Genomic DNA, 15,400 nt, shown 5'->3' on the forward strand with positions numbered 1-15,400 from the left:
AATGGACACGAATATGAATCAATAAAGTAAACAAAATGTGGAAATAATCACTCAATGCAAAACTTAAATAAAACAAAACTACGTACAAACAATGTATTTATCTGAGTTGAGAGGTAAACATATAGACCGACAGGCAGACATACAGACACAGATAAGTAGATAGATAGATAGATAAACAGACAAACAACTAGATAGATACATAAATAAAATAAAGAATACGTGAGAATATCGAGACGCTTAGTATAGTACTGTACAACATCGGTCAAAATAAAGCACATCACAACACGCGTAAAAAATAATTATTGGAACAAACGCGCGCTCAGTAAAAAAAAAATCGGACTGTCTTGTAAAAAAAATCATGTCTTTAAAAATAATTGCCTAATCTTTGAGTGTGTTGGCGACGCTGCTGGACCTGGCTTACTGTTTCTTCTTCTCTTCTTTTCTTTCTCCTCTCCTTCATTTTCTCTATTCTCTTCTTCCCATTCCTGTTCTCTCATTCCTCTCATTCTTCCCTTTCTTCTTCCTTCTCTTCTCACTTTTCTCCTCCATCTTCTCTTTTCCATTCATCCCCCTCCTGTTCTCTTATCCCTCTCATCCTTCTCCCTTCCTCTCCTTTTCTTTTTTTTCCTTCTTCTTCTCCTTTCTTTTCCAAGCCTCCTTTTCTCCCTTCTTCTCCCATCTAGTCTCTCATCCCTTCCTCCCTTCCTTCCATGATCTCCCTTCCTTATCATCTACTTTACCCTTCTCCCTTCTTCTCCCTTTTTCCTTCTTCTCTCCCTTTCTTCTTCTCTCCTTCTCATTTCCTCCTTTCCTTTCCTTCCATAATCCCCCTTCCCTCTCTTCACCCCTTTCTTCTCCCTTCGTTTCCACTCCTCCACCTTTCCTCCATTCTTCTCCCACCTCCCTCCCTTCCTCAATTCTCTCCCTCCTCACCATCTATTCTCCCCTCTTCTGCATCGGCACCAGCACCAAGGAGGGGGAGGAGGGGACGGGGGGAGGTCACCACGGTCAAGACAGGTCACCAGTTTGGGCAGGTCAGCAGGGCGTGATTTTCTCTCCTCCATTTGTTTTGCCCTGCCTGGTGAAGGAGAGGTGAGGATGAGTAAACAAGGAATGACGATCAGGAGGAGGAGGAGGAGGAGGAGGGAGAGAAGGTTGTGGCGTGGCTGAAGAACGAAAGGAGGAGGAGGAGGAGAAGGGCGAGAAGGTTGTGGCGTGGCTGAAGAACGAAAGGAGGAGGAGGAGGAGGAGGAGGAGGAGGAGGAGGAGGAGGAGGAGGAGAAAGGAGAGAAGGTTGTGGCGTGGCTGAAGAACGAAAAGAGTAGTAGTAGGAGGAGGAGGAAGAGGAGGTAGATAAGGGACTGGAAGTTGCGTAAGAGCTGAAGAATAACAAGAAATAAAAAAGAAAAGGTGAAGTAGCAGGAAATAACAACAACAACATAATAATAGAAAACAGAGAGGCAAAATAAAAGGATAAACAACAACAAAAACTAGACAAACAAGAACAACTGGCTAAAAAATATAACAAATGAACAAGACCAAGGAAAAAAAAAAAAAGAAGCCTCCTGCAGTCACCCCTCCTTCCCCCGTCCCTTACTTCGCTGCGTCTTCCTTGCCAGGCTTGCTGTGGACGTCGAGAGCCTCAAGCTGGGCCACGGTGTCCGGTAATAGCGCGTCCTTGGTCTCCCACAGCGGCCAGAAGGACACGGCAGCCACGGCGGAGGCCAGGCCGAACACCACCGAGATGCCCCAAGGATGGTTCGTCTCCTGAAGGATGGAGGAAGATGGAAAAGGATGTGTTGGGCCTCCTTCAGCGATAGGATGTAAACCGAACTGAGTCTATGTAAGAGGAGGATGTAGGAGGTTGTGGAGGATGGAGGAAGGTGAAGGATGTGTTTGGCTTTCTTTGGTGGTAGGAAGTGAGGTAAAGTGAGTATGTAGGAGGGCGTAGGAGGATGTGAAGGATGGAGGAAGGTGGAGGAGGATGTGTTTGGCTTTCTTTAGTGGTAGAATGTAAAGTGAAATTGAGTCTCTGTAGGAGGATGTTTGGGGATGTTTGACCCTCTTCAGCGGTAGAATGTAAACCAGATTGAGTCATTAGCCATTTTTCTCCTTTTAATGAAGCAGAAGGAGGATGTAAACGGATGTGTTGTACCTATGTTAGTGGTAGAATGTAAGTTGTATTGAAGCTTTAGTAATTTTCTCTTCTTAATTATGCAGTAGAATGTAAACCAAACTTGAGTCTTTCAATTAAGCATCAGAAGAATGTAAGAGGATGTGTTGTATCTATTTTAGTGGTAGAATGTAAGTTGTATTGAAGCTTTGGTAATTTTCTCCTCTTAATTATGCAGTAGAATGTAAACCAAACTTGAGTCCTTCGTAAATTGAGTCTAGTTAGTTTACTCTTTCAATTAAGCATCAGAAGAATGTAAGAGGATGTGTTGTATCTATTTTAGTGGTAGAATGTAAGTTGTATTGAAGCTTAGGTAATTTTCTCCTTTTAATTATGCAGTAGAATGTAAACCAAACTTGAGTCCTTCGTAAATTGAGTCTAGTTAGTTTACTCTTTCAATTAAGCATCAGTAGAATGTAAGAGGATGTGTTGTACCTATGTTAGTGGTAGAATGTAAGTTGTATTGAAGCTTTAGTAATAGAATGTAAACCAAACTTGAGTCCTTCGTCATTTTCTCTTTTCAAAACATCATATACCACCAACACCTCGCACGGACCACCATCACCTCTACCACCACCACCACCTGTATCCTCACCACCACCACCACACCACCACCTCTACCACCACCAACACCACCGTCCTCACCCTCAGCTCACCTATCTACACAAGCTCGTATCCTTAACCCTACACCTTTATAGACTAACTGCCCCAACACTGCCACTTATAAAGGCACTCATAAAATTATAACTCAAAGCAAGAAACACAATTTAAGCAGAAGAACGTAAACTTTAGTGATTTTTAAGTTATTTTCCCTTTATTTTAAGCGTCAGAAGAATGTAAACCTAACTGAATCTATCTATCTGTCTATCTGTCTATCTGTCTATCTATCTATATATCTATCTATCTATGTCTGACTATCTATCTATCTATCTATCTAGCCATCTCTGAATCTCCAACTGAATTTTTTTTACTCCTTTACTTTTTTTTTTAGCTGTAGAATGAGGACCAAAGTAAATCAGATCTTATATACGTATGAAAAAGATGCAAAAAATAAAAATAAATAAATGCCGGTAGTCAAGGAAAACTGAGAGAGAAATTAAGTGAAGAAAAAAGAAGAAAAAAAGACTGGAAGGAAGAAGAGAAAAAAAAGAGCGATATGTCCTGCCGAGAGGCTTATTATTCGCCTCAGTGCAGCTCTCGACTCTAGGCTGAGAGGGAGAGAGAGAGAGGCAGAGCGAGGGAAAGAGAGAGAAAAAAAAGACTCTCTCTCTCTCTCTCTCTCTTTGCTCTTTTTTCCTCTTTTTTCCTCTTTTTCCTCTTTTTCCCCTCTTTTATCCCTCTTTTTCCTCTTTTTTTCCTCTTTTTTTCTTTTTTCCTCTTTTTTTCTTTTTTCCTCTTTTTTTCCTTTTTCCTTTTTCTTTTTCCTTTTCTTTTCTCTCTCTCTCTCTCTCTCTCTCTCTCTCACCAGGGCACTTATGATGAAGGGCGCGATGAAGCCCCCCACGCGAGAGGACATCATGCCCGCGCTCATCCCCTGCGTCCTGATCTCCGTCGGGTACAGCTCGGAGGAGTAGAGGAACAAGACACCGAAAGCACAAGAGGAGAAGAACTTCCCGATGCTCACCAGCGTTATGGACAGCCACATGAGACCTGGAGGAGAACCAGAGGATATGAGGAACACGTATATAGAAACGAGATGAAATGGGGCCTTTGTACGGGGCCAGAAGGACTATTTGATGTCTTTTGCTTGGTACACTCATTTAGAAAGGTACACAGAAGGAGAATGGAGATAGGAGAAGAAAGGAGAGCGGACAGTTTCCACGCTCTACGCTTCACCCTCACACACTTACTCTTCGGAATCAATGGTTGACTAAGAAGCGCAACGGCACAGAGGGAGAAGGTGCCAACGCCAGTCTTCTTGCGGCCGAAGTACTCGACGAGAAAGACGGTAACGACGCTCGGAGTCTCCACCAGGCCGGAGATGATCATGTAGACGAAGGGATTGACCCCGAGCGACGAGGCCCCGAGTGTGAGGCCGAAGAAGACCATAGCGACCACGAGGTAGGTGATGCACATGGTAACGGTGATGAGGGCTAGCTTGCGTGTGCTGAGGAAGGCGAGGGGGGTGATGAGGAGTCGGCGTGAGGGAGGGTAAGAAATGTTGATAGATGTACCACGTTTTATATATACATAAGTGTCATTCTATGTGAGGGTTTTTGAGACAGTAAAAGTAAAAACTAAATCATAACAACAACAACAACAACACTACCACCACAAACAATAACTATATATATAGCAACTTAACTTACAGAAGACAGGAAAGAGAAATGACTATAATAAATAAAACGGCAGGTACAGAGGAAGAGATGAGGGAGGGGAGAGAGAAAGGATGGAGAATACAAAGTCAAGAATAGATCCGAAAGTCTCTGGAAATGCCCTGTTCTTATGTTCTTATGTAAAATGTTTTCATCTCATTCAACATCATAAAGTCTCTGGAAATGCCCTGCTCTTATGTTCTTCGGTAAAATGTTTCATCTCATTCAACATCATAAAGTCTCTGGAAATGCCCTGTTCTTATGTTCTTATGTAAAATGTTTTCATCTCATTCAGCATCATAAAGTCTCCGGAAATGCCTTGTCACGTTTAGCACCAGCAGGGTGATCAACAGAAGGGTTTCCAGCAAAAGTTCCACAAGAATGCACCAAATTTCCAACGCCTACAAGACAAACAGCGGGTTACGGACGAAGCGTTAACTAGGCAGTGACGCGGTAAACTCTACGGACACGGCCAGCCACGTTTACATTACTCAGCGGCTCCCGTGATGGACACTGCAAAGTTCACTGATAAGGACGGTTTACCTGTTGCCTACCTGTGTCACCTGGCCTCACCTGAACAAGATGGTCACCTGCTTCATCACCCGCTTGGTTAGGGGAGTGCTCGCCCGCGCCGCAGCCTCCTCCCTGCTGCACGTCGACTGGCGGGGAAATGAGAAGAGGATGATAGCAATTGTAGAAAAATGAAAGTAGTAATAACAGTGATAGTGATAATGGTGATGATAGTAATAGCAATAAATAATGATAGGGCTAGTAGTGATTATGATATTCTTTTTAGGAGCAGCGAGTAGCGGGCTTTTTTTTATTAATGTTTACTTTTTTGTGCCCTTGAGCTGTCTCCTTTGCTGTAAAAAAAAAAAAAAATAAATAAATAATCTCTTCGTTTCTTCCTTAGGGCCGCATTACAAGTCAAATCCGAGAAGTTTCGGGTTCATACAGAGTTATTCACCCCGGACTCTGTAGGGACCCGAAACTTCAAGAATTCGACTTGTAATACAACCCCTAAGTCGAACTCTGTAGGGACCCGAAACTTCAAGAATTCGACTTGTAATACAGCCCCTAAATCGAACTCTGTAGGGACCCGAAACTTCAAGAATTCGACTTGTAATACAGCCCCTAAGTTGAACTCTGTAGGGACGCGAAACTTCAAGAATTCGACTTGTAATACAGCCCCTAAGTTGAACTCTGTAGGGACGCGAAACTTCAAGAATTCGACTTGTAATACAGCCCCTAAGTTGAACTCTGTAGGGACGCGAAACTTCAAGAATTCGACTTGTAATACAGCCCCTAAATCGAACTCTGTAGGGACGCGAAACTTCAAGAATTCGACTTGTAATACAGCCCCTAAATCGAACTCTGTAGGGACGCGAAACTTCAAGAATTCGACTTGTAATACAACCCCTAAGTTGAACTCTGTAGGGACCCGAAACTTCAAGAATTCGACTTGTAATACAGCCCCTAAGTTGAACTCTGTAGGGACCCGAAACTTCAAGAATTCGACTTGTAATACAGCCCCTAAGTCGAACTCTGTAGGGACCCGAAACTTCAAGAATTCGACTTGTAATACAGCCCCTAAGTCGAACTCTGTAGGGACCCGAAACTTCAAGAATTCGACTTGTAATACAGCCCCTAAATCGAACTCTGTAGGGACGCGAAACTTCAAGAATTCGACTTGTAATACAGCCCCTAAGTTGAACTCTGTAGGGACGCGAAACTTCAAGAATTCGACTTGTAATACGACCCTAACTCTCCCTTATTCCTTCCCTTATCCTTATTCCCGTTCGTTTTCTTTTCCTCTCCATCTCCTTTCCCTCTCCACCATCCCGCAATCCTCTCCATCCCAAACCACGGCACTCATTTCATTTCACATTCTGCCTTCCTTTTCCCTCCTTTCCTCTTCCCCTCTCTCCTCTCCGTATTCTCCTTCCTCTGCTCCCTGCTCCCCTCCCTCCCTTTACTCGACCCCTCCCTCCCTTCATTCCTATTCCCTTTACTTTTCTCTCTATATCCCTAACTCACCTCCCTCTTTTCCTTATTCCCCTTTCTCTTCCCCCTGTGCCAGTTTTTCCCTATTACCTTCCTCCCCGCCCCACTCACCTTTCTCTAGTCTTTCCCCACCACCTTCCCACTCCCATCCATCTCCTGACTATTCCTCTCCCTCCCCTACCATTTTTCCTTTCTCTCCTCCCTATTCACCTTCCCCTCACTTCCCTTCTTATCCCCTTTCCTCCAATCCTCCCTTGCCTCCCCTACCTATTCCCTTCACCCCTCTTCCTATTCCCCTTCCACCAGTCCTTTCCTTTCCTCTCTCCTCCCCGCCACCTCCCCCATGCACGCCCTTTGCTTACCTGCTCCTGCACCTTCTTCATCAGGATCAGCAGGTCCTCGGTGGGCGGCAGCTTGGTCCCGTTGTACTTGGCGGCGAGCTGCAGCACCGAGAGAGCTTTTTGGTGTCGGCCCGTCACCACCAGCCACCGCGGCGACTCCTTCAGGAACCTGCCGCGGGGAGGAGGAACGTGAGGTGTTGTTGTTGTTGTTGGTGGTGGTGGTGGTGGGGAGGGGGGAGGGAAGGGAAAGGAGGAGGGTACGTGTGTGATGGAGAAAGTAGTGATCTAACGGAGTCAATATAATGTTCTTTTGACTTAACGTTTCTATATAGATGTTTGAGTAAAAAGAAAGCTGCATCTGTGAGCGTCCACTATATACAGGTATAAATAGAGACCAATGAATAGTAAACTGCAAAATGGGAAAAGAACTTAACTGACAGAAGACAGGAAAGATATTTGAATATAATAAGGAAATCAGCTAAAGAAAAATAACAATCAGAAGAGCAATTACAACTGTATACAAGCAGGGAAGGCGGTGGCTGAGTGGTCAGCGTGCGAGCGCGGCGTCCAAGAGAACCCAGGTTCGTATTTCGCCCGCCGGTACAAACAAGCTGGTAATTTTTCAGGCATCGCCGAGTGGCCTGCACACATGCTGTCCTGAATACCACCTATCAACCCGGACTCTAGATTCCCTCAAAAAGAGTGTAAAAAATGAGCTCCGGTGGCAGTGTGAGCCAAGCAAGATGGCGCCTCTATAAGCACTTGCCTGTGTCATAACGGGCTGGGGCCGACCACTAGGTCCCATCGAGAAAGTCTATCGGCTTCATAGGCGTAGAAAAAACAACAACGGATAGAAACAAAGGAGCAGAGGAGTAAAATAAGTAAATCACAACAACAACAACAACAATACCACACCGCCACGCACAGGAGGGCCGGCAGGAAGAGCGGGCAGAAGAGCGACACGTAGGTCTGCAGGAAGCGCCAGTCCCTCTCCAGGTACGCCCACAGACCCCAGAACGTCGTGCCCACCGACCAGAAGTTGAGCGTCACCATCCCCATCATGGAGCGGCGCCTCATCTCCGTCATCTCCATCACTGGTGAGGGGAAGGGGAGGTGAGTGAAAGGGGAGACAACGGGGAGGAAGGGGAAGGAGGGAGAGGGGGGGGGGGGTTAGCGTGTATGTGAGAGTAAAATGGACAAAGGGAGATGCGTGCGTGCGTGTGTGTGTGTGTGTGTGTGTGTGTGTGTTGGGGGGGGGGGGGATGCAGAGGGGAAATTTGGGTTCCCACGGACATTACAGATTGAGAAAGATCTTTGTGTGTGTGTGTGTGTGTGTGTGTGTGTGTGTTTATTTATCTATCTATCTGTCTGTCTATCTAACTAAAGCAAACCTACCATTATCAGGCGCACCAAAGGACACACACTAACACCTAAAGCCTATACGAAAACTAACAAGGGGAAGAAAAAAAAGTTTAAACACACCAACCTCCACTTCTTAAACTGCCCCTTCCTACGTAACCGAAACCCTAACAACACAAGACCGACCCACCACTACAATAACACCCAACACATCCTCTCTCCACCACGACTCCTCACCACCCATCCCTCCTACACTCTTTCCCCTCGCGGCCATCACTACCTCAAGTTCATCACAGTTGCCAGATTATCGTACTCAGAGCCTCGTATTTACCGGTTTCTGGCCCATAACTGTTGCCAAGAAGCACCAATAATTTACCATTTAAACGATAACCATATATGAAGGGAGTTATTTGGGTGATGAAAGCGGTTTTGGGGTCGGAAATCGGCAAACATTAGAGGCAGAGTACGACAATCTGGCAACGTTGAAGTTCACTCACCCAGTATGTAGCCGGTCATGAGGGAGGTGGGGTGCATGGAGCCGAGGAGGAAGCGAGCGGGGAGCAGCAGGGCCATGGAGGGGAGCCACGCTGAGCCCAGGGCCAGGATGGTGTAGGAGACGGTGGAGATGGCGATCATGGTCCAGCGGCCGAACCTGAAGGAGAGGCGGCGGAGTAGGAGTAGTAATAGTAGTAGTAGCAGTAGTAGAAGGAGGAGTGGAAATAGTACAGTCACCATTGCCAGATTCTCGTACTCAGAGCTTAGTATTTACCGGTTTCTGACGCCTAACTATTGCCAAGAAACATCAGGAATTAATTATTTTAACGATAAATATAAATGAATCTCGTTATTGGGGACCAGGAGACAGATTTGGGGTCGGAAGTTGGTAAATATAAGAGGCTGAGTACAACAATCTGGCAACGTTTAATTGTAGTAGTAGTAGTAGTAGTAGTAGTAGTAGTAGTAGTATAGTAGAAGTAGTAATAGTAGGTTAAAACTTTCTTACGTGAATAATTATACGAAAACATTAAAAACAACAGGAACATGCATTCAAAAACACGTAAACAGATAGAACCTCCCAATACCCACACCCACAACCCCTCTTTCGTACACCCCCCCACCCCCCACCCCCAAAACAACACCCCTACCCACATATACAAACACACACAACCCCTCTCCTCCACACACACAACCCCCCCCCACCATCCCCCTACACATTTAAACCCCCTTTCCCCCCGTCTCCCAAAACCCCTGCCCCTCCCCTACACACCCACCTGTCAGCGAGGAAGCCGTTGAAGAGCGCCCCCACCAGCATCCCGCCCATGTAGATGCTCTGATGCGCCGCCCTCAGGTACTTGTAGTTACACACGAGACTGAACTACAAGGAGGAGAGAGAGAGAGAGGAGGAAGGAGGTAAGAAAAATGTAAGATGGAGGAGGAAGAAGAAAAGAAAGAGGAGTAGGAGGGAGGAGAAAGGAGGAGATAGGAACGTGGAGGAATATGAAAGGTGGAAAGAGGAATAAAAGAGAAGGAGAAAGGAAAGAGGAGGAAGGAGAGAGGGAAGAGATATGAGATTCGGGGAAGGAGAGTGATGGAAGGAGAAAGGAAGGAGGAAGGAGAGGAAGAAAAAAGTGGAGGAAAGGAAGAAAAAAAGAGGGAGGTGGAGGAAAGGTGGAGGAAAGGTGGAGGAAAGGAAGGAGGAAGGAAAAAGGAAGGACAATGGAAAAATGAGGAACGAAGGAGGAAGGAGAGAGGGAAAAAAGAAGGAAGAAAGGAGATATAAGGAAAAAGTAAGAAGGAAGGCGGAAAAGAAGAGAGGGAGGAAGGGAAGAAGAAGGAGGAGGAAGAGGAAGAAGAAGAGGTTTGGGTAAGCTTTCTCGTCCATACATCTTTCCTACCCATCTCTTGTACCCTTTCCTGCCCCTCCCCTCATCTCCTTATTCTAGCATAGCAACCTCTCTTTATTACTCCCGTCTCGAGTCAACTGCATCTTCTTTTTATCTAGACAAGGTTTCTCTCACTTCCTCCTAGTCCTACCCTTCCCTTCTACCCTTTTCTAACGTACCTACACCATCATCTTCCTTTTCATTTTCATCACTGCAACATTCTTTTCACTTTCCTCTCTCGCTGCATCTACGTTTTTTATTTTCATTTTGACAAGGTTTCTCTTTCTTCCTCCCTCCCCCCCTTCTCTCGACTTATCCTTACCTACCCTTCTCTTCCTCTCTTTAATTAATTAGTATAGGAGTCTATCTTTCTTTCTCTCATTCCTCCTTTGATTTAGGTATATATATATTTTTTTTTATCCAGGCAAGGTTTCACTCCCTCTCTCCATCCCTTTCTTTCTTTTTTTCTTTCTTTCTTTCTTTTTCGTTCCCTTTCTTATCTACCCATTCTCCCATTTTTTTCATTTCTTTTCTTTCTTTTTCTTTCTCTCTTTCCTTTTTTCTATCTTTTTCTTTCCTTCCTTCTTTCTTTCTTTCCTTTTTTCTTTCTTTCTTTCCTTCCTTCTTCCCTTCTTTCTTTCCTTGTATGGTGAATGTGTCTCCTCTTCTCCCTTGACCTCCTTTCCTCACCTCCCTATACACTAACTACATCCCCCTCCTCCCCCCCTCTCTCCCTCTACTTTCCCCCCGCCCGACCACCTCCACTCACCTCTGAAGTAATGGTGGACGCGAAGGTGGAGTTATCGAAGTCCCACTCGGTACAAGCCACCTCCTCCACTTTACCTGTCACGTGGTTTTCCTTCAGGTAGCTGCAGGAGTTGCTGAAGGGGGAGAGAGAGGTGGTGGTGGTGGTGGTGATGGTCGTAGTAGTAGTGGTGGTGGTGGTGGTGGTGGGGTGCTGGTGGTAGTGTGTGCGTGTGTGTGTGTGTGTGTGTGTGTGTGTGTGTGTGTGTTGAGCCATGTGTATCCAAATTTGGCCTTCATATCCCATCTAATTTATTGTCTATTATATTTTTAGAAGTCCATCAGTCTTTATCTATCTGTCTATCTATCTATTTATGTCTATCTATCTATCTATCCATCTATGTTTTGCTCTCTCTCTCTCTCTCTCTCTCTCTCTCTCTCTCTCTCTCTCTCTCTCTCTCTCTCTCTCTCTCTCTCTCTCTCTCTCTCTCTCTCTCTCTCTCTCTCTCTCTCGACTTCTACTTACTCGTAAAGTTCTGCAGTGCCTTCGTCTGTAGCGTACACGGTGGAGTTCCTGTTGGCGGCGCTGGTGGGGAGGCTGAGGGTGGGAGTGAGGGCGTCAGGGGGGGCGCGGCAGGTGTAAGGGACGCTGGGTGACAGGAACGCCCCCGCCAACGTGTGGTATGGGAGTACGGTGTTCCCTGTGGGTGGAGGGGGTGAGGGGGTGGAGGGGGTAGGGGTAAATGGAGGGAGGGTGAAGGGTGAGATGAGGAAGGTAGATGGTAAGGGAGGAGAAGAAAAGGAGAGGAAACGAAGGGAGAAGAAAGGAAGAGAGGAAGAGGAAGTGAGTGGAGGGCGTGAAGGGAGGAAAGGGAGGAGAAGAGATGGAGGAGAAGAAACGAAGGGAGAAGAATGGAGAGAAGGAAAAAAAGCAGGAGAAGAAAAGGAGAAGGGGAGAGTAGATGGTAAGTAAGGAAGGGAGGAATAAGAGGAATGAGAGAACAGGAGAGTATAAGAAGAGAGAAGAAAGAAAGAGAAGGAAGAAGGGAGGAGGAGAGGAAGGGAGAAGAATGGAGAAAAGGAAAAAAAGGAGGAGAATAAAGGGAGAAGGGGAGAGTAGATGGTAAGTAAGGAAGGGAGATCATGGAAGGAAGGGAAGAATGAGACGGATAAGAGAACAGGAGAGGATAAGAAGAGAGAAGAGAGAAAGAGAAGGAAGACGGAAGGAGAGAAAGGGGGGAAAAATGAGAAAGGAGATGAAGAGGAGGAGGGGTGAGGGGTGAGGGGTGAGACTTGGGGAGACTTAGCCCAAATTATCTACGCTCCACACACATATAAACTTGCAAAATAATAAGGAGAATTCGACCCTCTCTTCTAAACTATCAAACGACTTCATATGACATTAAAGACAAGTTCCCTTTTTGGAGTCTTTGCTGATTGGCTAAAGCTATTTGTGTTGTCTTCACTAAAAATAATAACCTAAATAATCAAATAATTTCACATAAAGAGAAGTCGTGTACTACTGTAACTATCATCCATTCACAGGACTAGCGATTAACTGCCTTTTTTGTTTAGTTTTCCCCTTTCTACTTCTCTTCCTTGCCTTCGCTGCTTCTACTGCTGTTATAGAAGGGGTAAGTAAGCAGGGTTAAACGTACAGTAGGCGATGGCGATGTAACAGAGTATGTTAAATTTCCCGGTTCCCAAGTTCGTCAGGATGGCATCGAAGTCGTCGGGAGCTTTGCCTCTTGCCCCTTCTGCTGCCGGTGCTGCTGGTGAGGGTGGTTGTGGTTCCTCTCTCTCCCCATCCTCCTTCCCTTCCTTCTTCTCATTCTTCTCCTTCTCTGTATAGGTGAAAAAAATCCCTGGTAATTAAATGATTCTTGTGTCTCCTCCTCTTCCTTCTTCTCTGTGCACATGGAAAGCAAGATGTGTTTTAAAAGTACTTCTGCTTGTTTTCCTTCATCCTCCTTCTTCTCTGATGTGCAAATTAAAGAAAGAAAAACAATGTAAAAGGATTCCTATGTCTCCTCTTCATCCTTCTTCTCCTTCTCTGTGCAAATGAAAGATAAAAAAAGGAGTTATAAAAGGATTCCTGTGTTTCTTTCTCCTTCTTCTTCTTCTATTTCTTTTTTTTCCTCTGTATAAATGAAAGAAAGGAATGGGTTATAAAAGGATTCTTGTTAGGTAAGGAGAGCAAGGCAGGATAGGAAAGGTAAGGTGAAAAGCCACTCAAGAACAGGTAAAGGTGTGCTATTCTTCATCTCTCACCGGCTCATAACGACATTTATACCTTTTTTTTCTCCACTTATCAGCTCTTTGTTCATTATTAGAAGAGAGGTACACACAGGAAGGTAGGAAAGGAAAGGTAAGTGAAAAATCAATCAAGAACAGGTAAAGGGGCGTTATTTTTTCTCTCATTAGCTGGTAAGAACGTTCATATTTTTATCCACTTATCAGCTCCATGTTCATTAATTAATAGTAGAGAGGTAAGCACAGGAAGGTAAGGAAAGGAAAGGTAAGGTGAAAAGCCTCTTAAGAACAGGTAAAGGTGTGTTATTCCTCATCTCTCACCGGCTCATAACGACATTTATATTTCTTTCTACTTATTAGCTCCTTGTTCATTATTAGTAGAGAGGTACACACAGGTAGGTAAGGAAAGGTAAGGTGAAAATCCAATCAGGGACAGGTAAAGGTGCGTCAGTCTTCATATCTCGTCAGCACATAACGCAATTCATATTTGTTTTCCACTTGTCATCTTCGTTTCATTATTTTTCAACATCCCGTCCGCTCAAGGTTAATTACTTTCGCTTTTTGTCGCCTCCGGGTTGATCACGTTCTACCTCTCATCACCTCATTGTTGATTGTTTTTACCTGTCGTCGGCACAAAGGTAATTACTTCACCCTCCCGTCAACACAATGAAGGGATCAATTACTTTCCTGAGTACTAAGAGGGGCCTTGAAGAACAATATTAGTGCAGTAACAAGTGGAGGTGTTTTCTAGGAACTTTTTCCCATACGCTTTCGGCCCTCACAATAATTTTCCCAAGGCCACAGGGGAGATTAGTCGGTTTTTCTTGAGTGTTTTTCAGGTCCATGGGGCGCAGAAGTCTTGCCAAACTGTCGTCAGGATCATAAAACAGCCTGCCAGGAAATACCAACACAGCCGATACGAAAGCCTTATCAAACGTGTGTGTGTAAGCCGCGACATGTATGAGAATATTGGCGATGTATGAAGATGAATAATGAAGTGCAACAATAATGATGAGAGGAGCTGTAGCTTACAGGAAGTATTGGTGCTGTAAGTGCTCTGCTGATATTATTTCAGGTGTAGCAATCAATAAAACAGCGTTAATTACTTACTGAACCTTACGTACACCTGTGTGTGTATATGTGTGCAAGTGTGTGTACGTGTGTAGAGCGGGTGAACGTGTTTTTTTATGTATACATGTGCGCGCGCGCGCGAGCGTGTATGTGTGTGTGTGTGTGTGTGTGTGTGTGTGTGTGTGTGTGTGTGTGTGTGTGTGTGTGTGTGTGTGTGTGTGTGTAATTCACCACGGCCAGATCACGAGCTGGACTCGTCTTCGCCAGCAAATATCCTCACGGGGAGGCAGTGGCCGAGTGGTCGGCGTGCGGGCGTGGTGGGCCCGTGGACCAAGGTTGAGTCCCACTGAAACACACTGATTTTTCAAACCATGAGCGAGTGACGGAAGATCACCCCCATGCTGCCCAGACCTGCAATCAACCCTGGCTTTAGCGGCTTCCTTCAAGAGGAGCACCGGGGGCAGCATGAGCCAAGCAAGAGTCACACATCACGGCAGGCACTATAAATATAATAATTCGCCTGCGCCACTAACGGGCTGGGGCCGACCAAGAGGCCCCTCAAGAGAGTCTACCGGCACTACAGGCAGCAACTAAGAAAAAAATTAGAGCACGCCTCATTATAGTCGATCTCTGTGTACTAATAGGCCCTCCACGGAACACCCCCCCATCCCCTTATGCTCAAGGGGGGACAGTAACCGCTGCTTATCAACGAAAAATCCCGGCCTGGTAACGCAGTTTTAACCACTGAGCTACCGGAGCTGTGTGTGTGTGTGTGTGTGTGTGTGTGTGTGTGTGTGTGTGTGTGTGTGTGTAAGATAATAATGAGAGGAAGGTTTGGTTCTCACGAGCCGGCCCGTACAATGGTTGCATGGGAAAGTGTGTGTGTGTGCGTGCGTGGGCGCGTGTTTTTTAGTGTGTGTGTGTGTGTGTGTGTGTGTGTGTGTGTGTGTGTGTGTGTGTGTGTGTGTGTGTGTTAACCTTCAAACATTCCTCTTCACTAGATATCCCATTTTTCCAATTTATCAACATTACTCTCTCTCTCTCTCTCTCTCTCTCTCTCTCTCTCTCTCTCTCTCTCTCTCTCTCTCTCTCTCTCTCTCTCTCTCTCTCTCTCTCTCTCTCTCTCTCTCTCTCTCGTGTTCCCCTATCTCTTTTTTTTTTCTTTCCATGCAGGTCCTTCCAATCCTGACTCCTTTTTTTCTCTATCTCCCCTCCACTTACCCTCCACTTAAGTCCTTCCCTCCTCCTCCTCTTCTT

At 45.5% G+C, this 15,400-nt stretch overlaps 1 protein-coding gene across 1 annotated transcript in view; it reads right to left on the bottom strand.

Annotated features, from left to right (window-relative positions):
* Positions 1 to 79: 79 nt before the first annotated feature.
* The window catches only part of LOC126981068 (solute carrier family 22 member 7-like), a 21,324-nt gene continuing 6,003 nt past the window's right edge, over positions 80 to 15,400 (bottom strand). Inside the window, exons 2-13 of the mRNA XM_050831748.1 lie at positions 12,478 to 12,663; positions 11,346 to 11,520; positions 10,845 to 10,956; positions 9,464 to 9,567; positions 8,690 to 8,844; positions 7,759 to 7,927; positions 6,855 to 7,002; positions 5,062 to 5,147; positions 4,024 to 4,280; positions 3,639 to 3,823; positions 1,598 to 1,767; positions 80 to 1,078 (exon numbers count right to left, since the gene is read on the bottom strand). Coding sequence (XP_050687705.1) covers positions 1,036 to 1,078; positions 1,598 to 1,767; positions 3,639 to 3,823; positions 4,024 to 4,280; positions 5,062 to 5,147; positions 6,855 to 7,002; positions 7,759 to 7,927; positions 8,690 to 8,844; positions 9,464 to 9,567; positions 10,845 to 10,956; positions 11,346 to 11,520; positions 12,478 to 12,663 — 1,790 coding nt within the window. The 3' untranslated portion in view covers positions 80 to 1,035. The remainder of the gene's footprint in view (positions 1,079 to 1,597; positions 1,768 to 3,638; positions 3,824 to 4,023; positions 4,281 to 5,061; positions 5,148 to 6,854; positions 7,003 to 7,758; positions 7,928 to 8,689; positions 8,845 to 9,463; positions 9,568 to 10,844; positions 10,957 to 11,345; positions 11,521 to 12,477; positions 12,664 to 15,400) is intronic.

The sequence above is a fragment of the Eriocheir sinensis genome, chromosome 4 (assembly GCF_024679095.1).
Source record: "Eriocheir sinensis breed Jianghai 21 chromosome 4, ASM2467909v1, whole genome shotgun sequence".
Taxonomy (NCBI): Eukaryota; Metazoa; Arthropoda; class Malacostraca; order Decapoda; family Varunidae; genus Eriocheir; species Eriocheir sinensis.